Source organism: Euphorbia lathyris, chromosome 1 (genome assembly GCF_963576675.1).
Source record: "Euphorbia lathyris chromosome 1, ddEupLath1.1, whole genome shotgun sequence".
Classification (NCBI taxonomy): domain Eukaryota; kingdom Viridiplantae; phylum Streptophyta; class Magnoliopsida; order Malpighiales; family Euphorbiaceae; genus Euphorbia; species Euphorbia lathyris.
In genome coordinates, this window is record NC_088910.1 from 141,647,863 (window position 1) to 141,665,887 (window position 18,025).

Sequence of the window (18,025 nt, forward strand, 5' to 3'; positions counted from 1 at the left end):
AGGCCAAAAGAGGGTGGGGCCCACCGCCCATTGGGCCGTGGGTTTTTACCGTTGGCCCGGTTCCGATGAAACTAGGGTTCCGGGACCCTAACCCTAATTCGACGCTTCTCGCTTTTTATTTAAGACGTTTTTTCCCCCCTTTTCCGTATCAAGTGAATTTTGATCCTCTAATATTTAGAGCTTATTATTGTTACATTTTAACAATTAATTAATTAGGTCGATAAGTAAAAATAATCATTAATTTGATCAAACAAAAATAAATAAATAATAATGCATTGAAAATTAGGTTAAAACCGCGCGAAAATCACTAAATCGCGTTTTTGACACCCTAGACGTCCGAATTTGGCCAAACGGGTTCCGGGGCCTACAGCCTTGCTGTGGATTTTGACCGTCGGTCCGTTTCCCAAGGGAATGGAACCCCGGAACGCCGAAACCCTAACCCTAATTTGCCGCTTTTCGGCTTTTTCGAAAGTTTTTCGGCGTTTCGAGTGAATTTGGATGCGCTAAATATTAGAGCTTATTATTACGTTTCAAGGATTAATTATTTAGGTCAAGAAAATAAAATTTAATTGGTCGAAATCCATGCAAAATTAGGTTAAAAAAAATAATCCATGCAAAATTAGGTTAAAAGCGCGCGCGAAAATCACTAAATCTGCTTTTTGAGGCCCTAGACGGAGGAATTAGGCCAAAGGAGGGTGGGGCCCACCGCCCATTGGGCTGTGGGTTTTTACCGTTGGCCCATTTCCGATGAAACTAGGGTTCCGGGACCCTAACCCTAATTCGACGCTTCTCGCTTTTTATTTAAGACGTTTTTTCCCCCCTTTTCCGTATCAAGTGAATTTTGATCCTCTAATGTTTAGAGCTTATTATTGTTACATTTTAACAATTAATTAATTAGGTTGATAAGTAAAAATAATCATTAATTTGATCAAACAAAAATAAATAAATAATAATGCATTGAAAATTAGGTTAAAACCGCGCGAAAATCACTAAATCGCGTTTTTGACACCCTAGACGTCCGAATTTGGCGAAACGGGGGCGGGGCCCACAGCAGTGCTGTGGGTTTCGACCGTCGGTCCGTTTCCCAAGAGAATGGAACCCCGGAACGCCGAAACCGTAACCCTAATTTGCCGCTTTTCGGCTCTTTCGAAAGTTTTTCGGCGTTTCGAGTGAATTTGGATCCGCTAAATATTAGAGCTTATTATTACGTTTCAAGGATTAATTATTTAGGTCAAGAAAATAAAATTTAATTGGTCGAAATCCATGCAAAATTAGGTTAAAAAAAAAATAATCCATGCAAAATTAGGTTAAAAGCGCGCGCGAAAATCACTAAATCTGCTTTTTGAGGCCCTAGACGGAGGAATTAGGCCAAAAGAGGATGGGGCCCACTGCCCAATGGGCTGTGGGTTTTTACCGTTGGCCCGTTTTCGATGAAACTAGGGTTCCGGGGCCCACAGCCTTACTGTGGATTTTGACCGTCGGTCCGTTTCCCAAGGGAATGGAACCCCGGAACGCCGAAATCCTAACCCTAATTTGCCGCTTTTCCGCTTTTTCGAACGTTTTTCGGCGTTTCGAGTGAATTTGGATCCGCTAAATATTAGAGCTTATTATTACGTTTCAAGGATTAATTATTTAGGTCAAGAATATAAAATTTAATTGGTCGAAATCCATGCAAAATTAGGTTAAAAAAAATTAATCCATGCAAAATTAGGTTAAAAGCGCGCGCGAAAATCACTAAATCTGCTTTTTGAGGCCCTAGACGGAGGAATTAGGCCAAAAGAGTTTAAATCTAATTTCCCATGAAATTATTCTTTTTTATTTTTTTCACCTAATTAATTTTGCACTTTGACCTAGAAAGTTTAAATCTTTTACCTAATTGATTTAGCTTTCCATGCCTAATTAGTTTAATGAATTGAATGTGGACATGCAATAATAAATAACCGCGCTTTCAGACTCGAATTAGGGTTAGGATTTTGGGTTCCTATTTACGATGGAAACGGGCCAACGGGAAGAACCCACATCTATAGATGTGGGCCCCACCCTATTTCGGCCAAATTCCTTCGTCTTGGACCTCGAAAATGCGATTTATTGATTTTCGTTCGGTTTTAACCTAATTTCACATGAAATTATTCTTTTTTATTTTTTTCACCTAATTAATTTTGCACTTTGACCTAAAAAGTTTAAATCTTTTACCTAATTAATTTAGCTTTCCATGCCTAATTAGTTTAATTAATTGAACGTGGACATGCAATAATTAATAACCGCGCTTCTAGACTCGAATTAGGGTTAGGATTTTGGGTTCCTATTTACGATGGAAACGGGCCAACGGGGAGAACACCCACCCTATTTCGGCCAAATTCCTTCGTCTAGGGCCTCGAAAATGCGATTTATTGATTTTCGTTTGGTTTTAACCTAATTTCACATGAAATTATTCTTTTTTATGTTTTTCACCTAATTAATTTTGCACTTTGACCTAAAAATTTTAAATCTTTTACCTAATTAATTTAGCTTTCCATGCCTAATTAGTTTAATTAATTAGACGTGGCCATGCAATAATAAATAACCGCGCTTTCAGACTCGAATTAGGGTTAGAATTTCGGGTTCCTATTTACGATGGAAACGGGCCATGCAATAATAAATAACCGCGCTTTCAGACTCGTTCAATTAGATTCGCCATATTGCGGGGTTTTCTCCGGATCAGATCCTCCTGTAAGCTTTTACATGTTGTATTTTTGGCCAATGCTTCTGCAGCTGATCCACCGCCGCCTGAACCGCCTATATGTAATCGGTCATGACCTCCCTGGTTTCCTACGGGGACATGACCAATGTCTCCTGGTCGGGAGGATGATGGTGGTGGGCCGGTACTCCGGGGTGTATCAATAGGCCTCTTACTACGTCAGCGTATTGGAGAGGGAGGTGACCTACCTCTGCGAGAAGAGCCCTGTCTTCGTGGCGAAGATGTTTTACGATGCTTCTCATTCGAAACTGACATTTGCACAGTTTTGTAGTTAGCTCAAGACATGAAAGTTTTGTTTATCCAATTTGGCAATTCATCAACCCATAATGGCCTTAATAGTTAGGGACAGTTACATGATGATCACAAATTGATTTAATATGTTCAATTCTCTTACGTCGGTAAAAGAAATTCTAATAATGTCAGATAAATAGTTTTTATATGAATAAACACATCCTTGTAAAAAAGGGAATGAAATAACTGTTTGACAAAACAATATTCAAAAATATGAATTTTTGATATTAAATGTACTAAATAGGAGAAAAGCCATATATAGATGGTGAATTGTACAAGGAAAACCAAATATGATTTTTTGCAATTTCTTCTAATAGTTATATGCATGTTCACCCAAAAGACCGACCAGATCTAAATCCTTTGCAATTACATGAGCAATTTTATGATACTTTAATATCAAATGACAAAATCACATTGAATGGATGATTTTTTCCTTTTGTAAATCCCAAGATCACGGGTCTTATACATGCGTTTGTACTGATTCAATGATAATATCATATTACACTTGTCATGCATAAAAATTTATTAGATTTATCATAATAACATGTAACGATATTCATAGCACTTTATAAGAGTGAGGGATCTCAATTTTCTTTAATAAAAAATGGAATAAGAAATGGGAGGAAACTTATCTTTTTCATCATAAAATTCCAGATTTAATGTAGAAAACTCTTTCCCACCAATATATGGAGAACCGTATCTTTGGATAGATTTGTTGTACTGATTGAGCAAAGTTGGAGATTGTGATTTCTTATTCTGTTGACTCCATTGTTTTGTTCTTTGTGAAACTCTATACAATCAAGATTTTGTGATCTTCTGTTTGTTAGAGATCCACGTTCACCGCACCAATTGATAACACGGGGAAAAATCCTTGATCAGAGCACGTCCCTGTGAGGCGCCGTTGGGATCGGCCGGGGACACTCCGATGCCAAAGTCAGTAAGAAAGATCAAGAGAGCAAACTGAATTGACAAAGAATAAGTGAATGTGTGTACCTTGATAGCCTAGGGATGTAGGCTATATATAGTTGGGGAATTCGTAACCTCTAGGTAACTAGAAAGACACCATTAATGCTCATTTAATGGCGGTTACAAGTTACTCTTAACCTGGTGGTTTAAGACTATTAATGATTCATTTAATGATCTTTATGGCCGAGTTGGCGGTTAGCCGTTACTGTGATGAATCAGGTGAAAGAGGAGATTCGCCTCATAGGTTCGCCAGCGGATCTCACTGAGCTGAACCGTGGAGATCCGCCATCTGGTTCTTCTTGCGGCGTTCTCAATGTGAATATCCCTTTTGGTCCTTGGGATAATATTCTTTGATCCGTCAAGGCATATGTACGCTCTCCTTGAGAGATATGGCGGGTCTCTGCTACTTGCTCTTATTGGGCGTATCTCGTTATGGAGTATCTTTCCATGGTCCACGTGGCGTGGCATAGTGCTAGAAACTCCTTCTTTTTCCTCATTATTTGCATATTCTCCCCTGCATTAATTATCATTAATGCCACATTAATCATGTATAAATATCTCTTTTAGAAGGAATAATGGTTTGCCATTATTTCTATTAATTTTCCCTTATTCTTTATTCAAGAATAATTTGGGTTGTTATCATACTCCATCCAATCCTTCTTAATGTCCCCATCAACTTTCCTAATTCTCATAGGTTTGTCTTCCATAAATCAATCTCTATTTTTAAGAAAAGACAAATTCATCGTTACTAGTTTTGTCTCCCATAAATCAATCTCTACTTTTACAAGTTCATCATTACTCTAATCATTGGATACTAATTTTAAGGAAGTGTCACATCAATCAATAACTTTTTCAATTTGGATCCATTGAATAATTAAATATTTAAACATTAATTAATTAATGTATCATGTAATAAATCCGCACTTTCCTTGAAAATTTAGAGTTAAATTTGCCCTTATCCTTAAATTTGCCAATTTATCACAATGTAAAGAATAATATCATTTCACTCTCAACGTTTATGAAACAGTACCAATTTAATCGGTAACAATTTAATTATAGATAATAGAACTTGATATATCAATGTTTGTGAAATGGTACCAATTTAGTCCACAGCTTGTTACCCATAACAAAATTAATACCAATTTACAAAGGTTGAGTCTGAAATAGTACTATTTTATATGTTAGGCTAAATTGATACTTTCCTACAAATTTTAAGATCATTTTAATACCTTATAGAAGCAACAAATAAAACCCAGAATTTAGTTAAAAACAGAAGCAACAATGAATTATGGGAATTTAGGATCTAGGTACGCCAAAGGGATATCTTTGGAGTTGACAACAAATTTCTCTGTATAGACCTAATTGATGCTTTTGATAGTTTAGTGTCCTAATTGACTTTAAAGCTTCAGTTTGAGGATCTAAATGGAATGTAAAATGCCATTAAACTAGAAAATACCAATCACAATTCACCCCTTTATAACGTTCCCATCTCTCTTTTTGTGCCAGTTCTGCTAAAAAGTTAATTTTGAAAAAAAGGTATTGCAAGACATGGACACAGCTGCCCAAAATTATGACTGAAACACACATTTAATCTGACCAATCAATTATTAATTTCATGTTTTAATTTTTGTGACTTGCTCTATTGTTTATATCATTTTTATTCTTTTCAGCAATATTTTTTAACTTGTACAGATATGACTATCTTTTTCATTATTAACACATTAATCAAATGCATGAAGTGGGTGGATTAGGTTCAATTAAATTATGCACAAATTGATTTCATTTATAGATGAAAATTGCAATAAACAGATCTAAATAAATGTAATAAATTATTCCAAATAAAATTTAGGCACAATACTCATTTTAACTCTTAAACTAAATCATCAAACTTAATTAGTACCTTAAACTATCAAAATCATCAATTAAGCTCTCGAGTTAAGCAAAAATCATCAATTGAGTCCTTATGTTATCCTAAAATAGAAACTCTGATTATTTGATATGGACTATAATGATATCTGTGTTGGTTTAAATTGAATTTAGGGAAGAAAGTCTGAAACTGTTCAACTTAATTATTTTCGAGAGGACTCAAATGATAATTTTTGCTTAAAATAAGGATTTAATTAATGATTTTTACTTAGTTCAGAGTCTGATTGATGATTTTGATAGTTTAAGGTCATAATTAACTTTTAAGCTTCAGTTTGGATATTCAAATGTGTATTATACCTAAAATTTAATGTTTGATCCAGTGGGAAAAAATCTACTACTGCATAATTGGTGAGAAAGGAATATAAAAATAAAGTTGTCCCTGAAAGCAAGGCCATTTATTTACTTTAGCAGCTTTTAATCTGCTAGGATCAGCTTTTTCCGTATATACTTAATTAATATTAAAATATAAACATACGGAGAACAAAGTCTGAAGAATGTTACTTTTATGTTGGGATAAAGTTTTAAAAAGTTAAAACTATATATACATATATATACCTATTAATTTCGATTTTGACTATAAGCACATTCCAATCATACAATTTTATAATAAGTTCCAAATTAAAAAAAATAAAATTTCCGAAACAATAAAAAATTTAACATTCCGAGACATCGAAATCCTAATTCGAATTTGACACTTTTCGTTTTTTTTTATATTCCTAAAAAGGTCATTTTTTTACTGTTTTGATCTCAAACCAAATATTCAAAACCTGAACTTTAAACATTTCAAATTAATGGTTCAAAATTAAACCCTAATTGCACATGCGTTGTTTTTTTTAACGTAATGCTTGATCAGATGATTTTTTTTAAATGTTTTAATTTCGGTATCAAGTGAATTTGGATCCTCTAAGAGCAAGCTTATTATTACATTTCAACCATTAATCAGGTCAAAAAGTAAAACTAATGGTTGAAATCCATTCATTAAGTCAAAGAAAACTAAATCTGCTTTTTGAGGCCCTAGACGGAGGAATTAGGCCAAACGAGGGTGAGGCCCAGTGGGTTTTTACCGTTGGCCCGTTTCCGATGAAACTAGGGTTCCGGGACCCTAAACCTAGTTCGACGCTTCTCGCTTTTTATTTATGACGTTTTTCCCCCCTTTTCCGTATCAAGTGAATTTTGATCCTCTAATGTTTAGAGCCTATTATTATTACATTTTAACAGTTAATTAATTAGGTCGATAAGTAAAAATAATCATTAATTTGATCAAACAAAAATAAATAAATAATAATGCATTGAAAATTAGGTTAAAACCGCGCGAAAATAACTAAATCGCGTTTTTGACACCCTAGACGTCCGAATTTGGCCAAACGGGGGCGGGGCCCAAAGCTTTTTTGTGGGTTTTGACCGTCGGTCCATTTCCCATGGGAATGGAACACCGGAACGCCGAATCCCTAACCCTAATTTGCCGCTTTTCGGCTTTTTCGAACGTTTTTTCGGCGTTTCGAGTGAATTTGGATCCGCTAAATATTAGAGCTTATTATTACATTTCAAGGATTAATTAATTAGGTCAAGAAAATAAAATTTAATTGGTCAAAATCCATGCAAAATTAGGTTAAAAAAATAATACATGCAAAATTAGGTTAAAAGCGCGCGCGAAAATAACTAAATCGGCTTTTTGAGGCCCTAGACGGAGGAATTAGGCCAAAAGAGGGTGGGACCCACTGCCCTATGGGCCGTGGGTTTTTACCATTGGCCCGTTTCCGATGAAATTAGGGTTCCGGGACCCTAAACCTAATTCGACGCTTCTCGCTTTTTATTTAAGACGTTTTTTCCCCCCTTTTCCGTATCAAGTGAATTTTGATCCTCTAATGTTTAGAGCCTATTATTATTACATTTTAACAGTTAATTAATTAGGTCGATAAGTAAAAATAATCATTAATTTGATCAAACAAAAATAAATAAATAATAATGCATTGAAAATTAGGTTAAAACCGCGCGAAAATCACTAAATCGCGTTTTTGACACCCTAGACGTCCGAATTTGGCCAAACGGGGGCGGGGCCCACAGCTTTTCTGTGGGTTTTGACCGTCGGTCCGTTTCCCATGGGAATGGAACACCGGAACGCCGAATCCCTAACCCTAATTTGCCGCTTTTCGGCTTTTTCGAACGTTTTTCGGCGTTTCGAGTGAATTTGGATCCGCTAAATATTAGAGCTTATTATTACATTTCAAGGATTAATTAATTAGGTCAAGAAAATAAAATTTAATTGGTCGAAATCCATGCAAAATTAGGTTAAAAAAAATAATCCATGCAAAATTAGGTTAAAAGCGCGCGCGAAAATCACTAAATCGGCTTTTTGAGGTCCTAAAACGTTTTTCTCTCAACGAATTCAACAATTTATTCATTTAATGAAAAATTAATCTTAGTGAATCCATGTTCATAACAATTAAAACCATTGGAACCACTAAGCTATTTTACAAAATTAATGACGAACATTACTTCAATTTAATTCTCAAGTAATTATCATTGAGAATTTAATACGAATTTTCACAGTTTCATTAATATTGCACCAGAAAAATCTGTTATCATGTAATATTCTTGCAAGATCAAGATATAGTCAAGCAATAATATAGAATTAGTATATTATCAATCAAATTGATGAATTATTCGACAAACATAACGTTGGAAATGAAATTTAGGATCGAGAAACCATTTACACCCATGCTTATGGTAAAGGTTAGTCTTAAAGCCCTTGAGTTTTTTTTTTTCAATTAGATCACTGGTTAAAAAGGCATCAGAATGATGACATAGCTTACACGTTAGCATGAGTTAACTCGGTTTTGTTTTGTTTTGTTTTCATAAAAATAACGGACATGTGACTCCTAGGTGACGCATATCTGGATGTCACTTATCGGTTCGGTCTGAGATCTGAGTTGACTCATACTAACATATCACTCATGTCATTATTTTTATGTCTTTTAATCACTGAAATCGTAAGAGTGACTTGATTGAAACAAATTGAAATTAAGTGACTATTTTGAGACAATCATGTAAGTTCAGTGACTAATAGTGCATCACAATTGAATTGTAGTTGGATGAAACAATTACCGACTTAAAACTAATTGAAACCATCGTGACTGAAATTTATTCTAGTATTAAATTAATGGTGATTAAAGCAACTTAAAGTTTACTTTGTTTATAATAAAGTAACAGTATATAAATTTAATTTAAACATTAAATATTAGTACTTCTTAATTTTTCAACTAATAAATATTAAGAAAAAGAAATTTGGAGAATGCAGGGACTGATAAAGATTTTGTTGAAATAATAAATATATAATGGCTTAATACATAAATAACTCCTGAACTTGGTCAAATATTGCAATTGCCCCCTTCAACCTTCAATTGTAACAACTTACCCTTTAAATTTGTCCAATTATAAAACATAACCCCTCAAACTTGTCCAATTGTAAAACATACCCTAAATTGCTGACATGGACTGCAATTGAAGAAACACATAAAATACAAAAGCTGCAACATTCGTGGAGTGGGATGATCCGATCTTTGGCGTGATACGAATCTAGGGAAACATTTTTACGGTTGCTCCAAATAGGAGTGAAAGGAAATATAAATACCGTTTTCTTACAATATAAATACGGGATAATACGGTGAAAGGAAATTGCCACCTCTGCTCCAAAATATCCCGTTTACAACCCTACTCTAGTCTCAGCTTTTGATTGCTTGTTTATGGCGGAAACTGGCGGAGCTTCCATGGTGGAAACCGAAGGAAGGTGTGATTCAGAAAATGAAATTAATAGAATCAAATCGGGCGAAGAAAATGAAGACCGCATTAGTGCCTTACCGGATGTCCTGATTCACCGCATCCTCTCCCTTCTGCCGACAACCGATTCAGTGAAGACTATGGTTTTATCCAAATCGTGGAAGTATCGATGGACTCGTGTATCAGTTCTCAAATTCGTCTATAACACGTGTATTTATAATGGTATGTCTATCGATCAATTTTCCAATTTCATCGATAAAACCCTAAATCTCCATGATGATTGCTCCAATATCGACAAATTCGTCATCAAAATGACAAGTTACTCTGAAAGAATTCCTAACAAGGATCGGTGGATACGTTTTGCTGTGAAAAAGCATGTAAAGGAACTCATTGTGTTTCTCACTATCAACTCCCCGTATCCCTTGCCAGAATTTCTTTTCAACAATTCTTCATTAGTTAAATTGAAGTTACTTTATTGTGATCTTATGCCGATTGGAAATGTAAATTGGGGATCTGTCAAGATTTTGCGTTTATATGATTGTGCACTGCAAAAGGGAGGGATTGAGAATGTTTTATCCGGTACTCCTATGCTTGAATACTTGGAATTACACCGCTGCAATATGTTTGATTTACACCGCTGCAATTTGTTTGATGCTGTTGTTATTGCTTCTAAAAGTGTGAAAATTCTTCTTTTGGATTCATTTAATTCTAATAACATTGAAATCTCATGTCCCAATGTTGAGAGATTGAGAATTTCAGGTCTAATAGGGCTTACATCTCCTAAATTAATGAATTTGCGGTCTTCAGTTTATGTTACTTTTGATTTTTTCTACGATTACGACCGAAACGACTACAATGTACAACACTGCATAAATTTGGTTAGTCAGACTATTATGCAGGTTCATCATGTTGAGAAGCTAGATATTGGGCCTTACTTGATGAATGTAAGTTTTTGAGCAAATATTTTAATGTTTAATATTAGAAATTCAGTCTCAATGAAAGTTGTTTTAAGTTTAATTTCCTTTTAATAGATAAATAATAGCATTTTAAATTTGAATTATTCATTAGCATTTTTTGTACTTTGAAGGTTCTATCATTGTATTCTAAAGATTGCATAGAAGGTTTGCCAGATTCTCTGACTCAGCGAATCCTCTCCTTTATACCGTCAACAAAAGAGGCCTTTAAGTCTAATTTTTATTATAGGTGGGAGTGTAAATGGACCGACGTCTCTATCCTAAATTTCATTTCAAACGGTACGTTTGTCTGATAATTCATCAATTTGATTGACAATATACTAATTCTCTATGATTGCTTGACTGCAGAGAAACTTGTTATCGACTCCAAAGATATCCCTTTGTGTAAGCTGTATTCTAGATTGTCATTGTGGATTCGTTTCGCTGCCAAAAAACATGTAAAGGAGCTCATTTTAGACTGTGATGGTTTTAATTTGGAATCATGGGACAAGTACGAATTGTGGTCTTCTTTTTTCAACAATCCTTCATTAGTTAAGCTGAAGATGTGTGCTTGTGAGTTTATGCCGAACGTGAAAGTAAATTGGGAATCTCTTAAGAGTTTGCAGTTAGATCATTCTGAGTTGGGTAATCAAGCGATTGAGCATATATTATCTGGTAGTCCTTTGCTTGAATGCTTAGAATTATGTTATTGTGGCTTTCAAGGGGCGCTTGTTGTTGCTTCTGAGCATTTGAAAACAATTCTTCTAAGGGAATTTGGCAAGAACTGTCCTCTCCTAGAAATTTTATGTCCGAATCTGGAGAGCTTGAAAATAAGGGGAAACGTGGGTTCTACATCTCTTAAATTGACGAACTTGCCTTCTTCACTTCATGCTAATTTGGATTTGTATGTCTTAGAATCAGATGATATCAGTCTTGATGACTCTGCGGATTTAGTTGAGGAGATCAGGAAGCAGATTCTCCATGTTGAGGAGCTAGAAATCGAGTTGAATAGGTTAAAGATAACTGTTTGAGAATTATTTTATTACATCTTTGCATTCGCCAGGATCAGAAATCCACCTGATTTCTTAATATAACTATCTAGAGCTAATATTAGAATTTAATCTCATTTCTTAATCCACCTGAAGTTGTTTAGTGGATGCTTAGCTGCAAATGAATGAATGATTCAATCTGATACTATTTTGGTGCAAATGAATGAATGATTCAATGTGTTGAACTAATTTGGTGCAAGACTTGATTACTTGCTTTTATTTTGGTTACAGTTTTTGAGATAGTAAATCTCTTGCTTCTTTCTTTAATGATTGTGAGTTTATGTTCCTTAGAAAATTGGCTACCTGTAAATGAGCCGAACCGCTCATGAGCGGTTCAATGTTCGGTTCGATAAAAGCTCGATTGATTTATAAACGAGCCAAGCTTGGGCACACCAAAACTTGGCTCAAAAGAGCGCGAGCAGCTTAGGTTATCTATTACAATTTCTGAATTTTTTTATTACTATTTTTTTCCAATCTTAGATTACACAAATCTGCTTCCGATTTTTTTTTCTCAGAGGTTGAAATATTGTAGAATGTTACCGTATTAATACTGATATGAGATCGGCAGCAGCGACCCGATACCTGCATTAATCTTCTTTCATCAAATTCATTATTTTAATCTCACCTACATGCCATTGATACAGCGTCAGTTTATGGCATTTCATATAATGCTTACGGGTCCTATTTTAGCTGATGTGGTTCATGTTTGGTGTATGTAATAAAATACTATAAGTTATAGAATGTGATAACTTTTGGGTGAAGATTGTTAGGCCCGTCTAATTGATTTGTAATGTAGAGCTGGAAATTTCTCAGAAGCAAAGTCTATGATGGAAGAAATGCCTTGTGAGCCTGGTGCTCCTATTTGGTAGGCTGTGTGATGGAAGAAATGCCTTGTGAGCCTGGTGCTCATATTTGGGAGGCTCTGCTCACTGGCTGCAGAATACATTGGAACATTGATCTCGTGGTTCAAGTTGCTGAACAACTTTTCGAGCTAAATCAACAGCATGACGGAACCTATAAACAGTTGTCAAACATGTATGCTGCAGCAAGTGGATGATGTGGCAAAAGCGCGAAAGTTAATGAAGGATCGAGGGGTGAAGAAGGAGCCTGGTTGTATTGTAGCTGTAGATTTAAGGCTTTTCGAATGAGGTTATGGAGTTTATTCTTGATTCAATTTGCATCCAATGATGATTTTCCAGGTTTGCGAGACGCTCAATGTAAAAATTCAGGAAGCTGTTTGAAATCTTCTTACTGAATCCTTATGTGACAGATTTACTACCAATGAGGGACGACATTCCTGAAAACGTTACCTCCTAAAAATGTTATGTGTTCCCAATTCGTTATGGTTTTGTTTTTGTCTGGTCATAAGCAAGGGTGTTTTTTTGGTTTATTCTTTAACTAGTAAAAGAGTATATATATATTTTTTTCTACGTCTCGTGTTCCTCAGGTCCGCGCCTTACGTTGCTCCTTGAGCCTAGGTTCCAAGACCTCTTAGCGACTTATTGCACCTTGCGCCTTTAAGAACTATGCTCAAAATCTTTTGCAGCTTTTGGTTCACTCATTTCGGTAAGGATTTATTTTTATCTACTTCTTGAGCTTTTTTATGATTCAAGTTTCAGTTTCAATTAAATTTGCCTATTTTTTCCCCAAGTTTTATACCTTTTTTCATTTCAAGAATCATCAACAACAAAAGAATATATTGTTCTAATGATTCAAATGATTCTTATTACTCTATCGATACTGTTTTTTTGCATTTTTAGTTCCATATTTTTTTATCTGTTGAGTGTCTTTGAATGAGCCAATTTCAAATTTACACAGCTCAGCTTCATATTTTTTTTCTTCAGAAGGACAAGAAGTTTAAGGACGGAGAAGTGCAGTATATGCGAACAGGCCAGTTGTTACTGAAACCTATAGAGCATGAATCCCCTGATACTCAAACTGCATGATTCTTCCGATGATAAAGGAATTCGGACATTCTGGGAAATCATTCAAGTAAGTACTCCTGTTAACCCTTTCCATCAATTATTATTTTATTTTTTATTTTACTTTTTTGACCTAATTAATTTTACCCTTTGACCTTATTAATTTTACTCATTGACCTAATTAAATTAATTATTCTCTTTGACCTAATTAATTTTACTTATTCACCTAATTAATTAAACGACATGCAATAACTAATAAACTCGCTTTTAGTGTCAAATTAGGGTTAGGATTTCGGGTCCGTATTCCCATCGGAAACGCGCCAACGGGTCTGTATTCCCATTAGACCTAATTAATTTGACTTCTTCACCTAATTATTTAATTAATTAAATATTGATTTGCAATAATTAATAAATTTGCTTTCAGAGCATGCAAATTCATTTCATATATCGAAAAGAAACGTTTATCAAATTTATTCTTATTTAAAAAAAATTACATTAATATATTAAGTACCATCTTCTTAATTTAATCCTCATTTATTATCAAAAGTACCATCCCTACTTTAAGTCACACATCATCTCCACAATTCTCAATCATTAGCTAGTAATCTTCTCAATCATTACCAATCATTTCAAGTGGATCCCTTTTTCATCAAGTACACCAAACTTTAGCTTCGCATATGGGAACTAAATATTCATCAAGTAAACCAAACTTTAACTTCGCATGCTTCGCATAATATCGAATCTGCGAAGTCAAACGGGAGGGGGCGAGACGCGCGTAAATATTGAGGGTATTATGGGAAAGTCACACAAAATCAGTCTAAATATATAGTAGGTTGAGTAAATGGGTTAAATATGTAAAGGAACCTCCAATTTGACCTACTTTTGTAATTTTCCCATATATTTAATTAGTTATTACCTTAATCAGAATAGGGGATTTCTATAATCCCCTCTTAATCTTTATCCTAGTATAGTTAAATAATAAAATAAAATAACATTTGATGGCAATTAAATATAATTAAATTACACAAATAATAAAATAAAATATTGCATGAAAATACCAATTCCAATTCATCCCTTTACGGAACTTTTCTCTCTCCTTTTTTGTGCCACTTCCGCTAACTTTGGAAAAACCTGCAACAACAGACAACATTGACACAGTTCCCCAAAGTTATAATTAAAACACATTTAATCCCACCAATCAATCATTGATTTCATATTTTAATTTCTTAGGTCCTTTCCCTAATTCAGTGTCTAATCATTGTGAGGTTCTCTATATGAAAATCTTTTTCAGTAGTAACACATCAATCAAATCCATGAAATGAGTGGGTTAGGCTCAATTAAATTAATTATAGTTGAGTTGAAATAAAGCCCGACAAATAAAAGTGTCACGTGTCAAATTAAGGTTTATAGTTTTTAGGGTTTCAGAACTTTATTTCGATTAGAAACATGTCAACAGTTAAAACCCCTAAATTTATTGTGGGTCTCATCCTCTTTTGGCCTAATTCAGGCGTTTAGGATATCGAAAATGCGATTTAGTTATTTTCACGTCCTTTTAACGATTCGGAATCAATTATAAACGGTCTAGATAAATGAGTTCAAGAATTAAAGTTGTTTAGAACCGTATTTTGTATGAAACTACTATTTTTTATTTTTCGAATCACAATTTCCAGAACTTTTTATATTTACTGATGACTTAAAAAACGTTAAAAATTAAAGATTCTTACAATAAAGAGTTACCTAATATATAAGCGGTGATTTTAATCATCTAAAATAATTTGTGATTTAATTGGAAAAGGAAATGGGACAGAGATTGTCCTATGTATAGTAATTTATTTATACTTTAAACTTGTACATAACGTGCACAAAATCATACCATTAATTTATATTTAATAGGAATAAGGTACCAAAATAGACATATGGTTTTTGGAAAGTATTAATTTAAGCTCCACGTACAAAATAACACCAATATATGCTTAACGTTTAGAAAAGGGTATCAATTTAGGTCTCAACAACAGACACGCCATTCCTATTACTCCGTTAAGTTTTGATTTCTCCCTCTACTTACAATTAGCAGAACTTAACGGAGTAATAGAAATGACGTATCTAATCTGTTGTTGATACCTAAATTGATACCTTTTTCTAAACGTTAAACCTATATTAGTGTTATTTTGTATGTGGAGCCTAAATTGATACTTCCCAAAAACTATAGACCTATATAGGATTGCTAATTAATATAGGATTCTTTTATTTCAACTCAATTATAATTAATTGAATTCAACTGAGCCCAACATTAGTCCATGTAGTTGATTAATGTGCTAATACTAAAAAAAAAAAAGCATGGATTCACATCCATTTTCAATATTTAAATTACACTATAAATACAGATTACAGTTAGAAATAAAATAAGTGCACTTTAACTTTTCATAAATCTGGTATTTTTTTAAACTCTTTAAAATTCCCTTTGAGAAAGTGGGGTCCCTAACCCTAATTTGACGCTTTTTGCTTTTTCTTTAAGACGTTTTTTTCCCTTTTTTTCCGTATCAAGTGAATTTTGTTTTTAGAGCTTATTAATGCATGCAAAATTAGGTTAAAACCGCACGAAAATCCGTAAATCGCATTTTTGAGACCCTAGACGCCCGAATTTGCCCAAACGGGGGTGGGCCCACAACTTTTTTGTAGGTTTTGACCGATGGTCCGTTTTCGATGGAAATGGAATCCCAGAAAACCGAAACCCTAATTTGTCACTTTTCGGCTTTTTCAAACGTTTTTTCAGTTTCAAGTGAATAAGACAATGCTAAATATTAGAGCTTATTATTATATTTCAACAATTAATTAATTAGTTCAAGACGTAAAATTTAATTGGTCGAAATCCATGCAAAATTAGGTTAAAAAAATAATCCATGCAAAATTAGATTAAATACGAGCGTGAAAATCACTAAATCAGCCTTTTGAGGCCCTAGACGGCGGAATCAGGCCAAAAAAGGGTGGGGCCCATTGCCCTTTGGGCTGTGGGTTTTTACCGTTGGCCCGTTTCCGATGAAAGTGGGTCTCGAGACCCTAACCCTAATTTGACGCTTTTCGCTTTTTCTTTAAGACGATTTTTCCCTTTTTTCCGTATCAAGTGAATTTGGTTTTTAGAGCTTATTATTACATTTGAACAATTAATTAATTAGGTCAAGAAGTAAAAATAAAAATTAATTAGGTCAAAGAAAAATAAATAAATAATATTGAATGGAAAATTAGGTTAAAACCGCGTGAAAATCCGTAAATCGCATTTTTGAGACCCTAGATGTCCGAATTTGGCCAAACGGGGTTGGGGCCCATGGATGGCAGGAATTTGGACACATGTGATGAATTGTGGGAAAAGACTTGTTTGGGTATATACTTTATTGATGATTATGATTAATTGTGTTGTCCATGGATGGCAGGAATTTGGACACATGTGTCATAAAGCATTGCATATCGTCTGCCGCTGTAGGAATAATTCTGAAATTTATGAAGTTTCAATTAAAGGATTATGAGATTTTGTGAAGTTTGAGATCTCTGATTACTTTTTTTTTTGTCAAATAATAATAATAATAATTTGTAAAGCAAGAATTTATATAAAGGATACTTTATAAAATCAGTTTTTTTCGTTGTTCTAGATTGCTCTTTTTTCGCGTTAATGTCACGATAATATAATTTTTAAACTACACAAAGCAAATACCTCTTTTTGTAAATTTTTGGGATAAGGTACAAAAATACCCCTAACGTTTACATCTAGGATCAATTTTACCCCTAACGTTTAAAATGGTGCAATTTTACCCATAACGTTGGCAGTCAAGAGTAATTTTACCATTAGCGTTGTCAAGTTGGATCAATTTTAGAAATAATTCATCAAAATGTCTCATTGGTCGTGAATCTTGTCATCTAAATTTCATATGTGAGTCATTTTATCATTCATTAGTGACAGATCATAAACATATTATTATATGTGGAAAAAAATTAAATTTGGTTTGTTCGGTTTAAACTGAACTGCATATTTCGATTCGGTTTTAATTCATTTTTATCTATTATTCGGTTCGGTATGAATTATTTTAATCAGTTCAGTATTCCGTTTTTCGATTCTGTTCGGTTTTGTACCGATGCAAACCCCAATCTATTTTTAAGATACATCTAATTTTCACTTATATGTGCATTTAAATTTTATAAATCACTCTTATTTTTGCTTTTGGGAATTGAAAATCTCATTTTCCCCTTTTTGCCTTGCCGCACATTTTTTTGCATTTCACCTTTTGGTTGCAGCTCAATTTTGGGAAAGTAGCTTTTCCCTTGCCGCTTCAATTTCTTCCATCTTCCCAAGCAGAAATCTCATTTCCATCTTCCGCTTCAATTTTGGTGAATTTGAAGAGTCCAGATTTGGCA

At 34.1% G+C, this 18,025-nt stretch overlaps 1 protein-coding gene across 3 annotated transcripts; it reads left to right on the forward strand.

The window, feature by feature from the left end:
• The first annotated feature begins 9,594 nt into the window (after nucleotides 1–9,594).
• On the forward strand, nucleotides 9,595–17,108 carry LOC136216330 (putative F-box/FBD/LRR-repeat protein At5g22670). Of its 3 annotated transcripts, XR_010683310.1 has the most exons (7): nucleotides 9,595–10,641; nucleotides 10,785–10,950; nucleotides 11,020–11,492; nucleotides 12,496–12,898; nucleotides 12,970–13,265; nucleotides 13,544–13,691; nucleotides 17,050–17,108. XR_010683310.1 is itself a non-coding variant. In XM_066002981.1 (3 exons), exons 1-3 carry the CDS (start codon nucleotides 9,664–9,666, stop codon nucleotides 11,679–11,681), a joined length of 1,806 nt encoding a protein of 601 aa, XP_065859053.1. In that variant the 5' UTR covers nucleotides 9,595–9,663; the 3' UTR covers nucleotides 11,682–12,488. The 3 variants fall into 3 exon arrangements, 1 of the variants encoding a protein (XP_065859053.1); XR_010683309.1 differs by having other exon boundaries at nucleotides 12,496–13,265; XM_066002981.1 differs by lacking the exons at nucleotides 12,496–12,898; nucleotides 12,970–13,265; nucleotides 13,544–13,691; nucleotides 17,050–17,108 and having other exon boundaries at nucleotides 11,020–12,488.
• The last annotated feature ends 917 nt before the right edge of the window (nucleotides 17,109–18,025 follow it).

Bases quoted from the DNA above. Each gene is read 5' to 3' on its own strand.
- LOC136216330 (XM_066002981.1), top strand. From the start codon at position 9,664: ATGGCGGAAACTGGCGGAGCTTCCATGGTGGAAACCGAAGGAAGGTGT. The intron at 10,642-10,784 runs GTAAGTTTTTGA...TGTACTTTGAAG, and splicing joins TTGGGCCTTACTTGATGAAT to GTTCTATCATTGTATTCTAA. The intron at 10,951-11,019 runs GTACGTTTGTCT...GCTTGACTGCAG, and splicing joins CCTAAATTTCATTTCAAACG to AGAAACTTGTTATCGACTCC.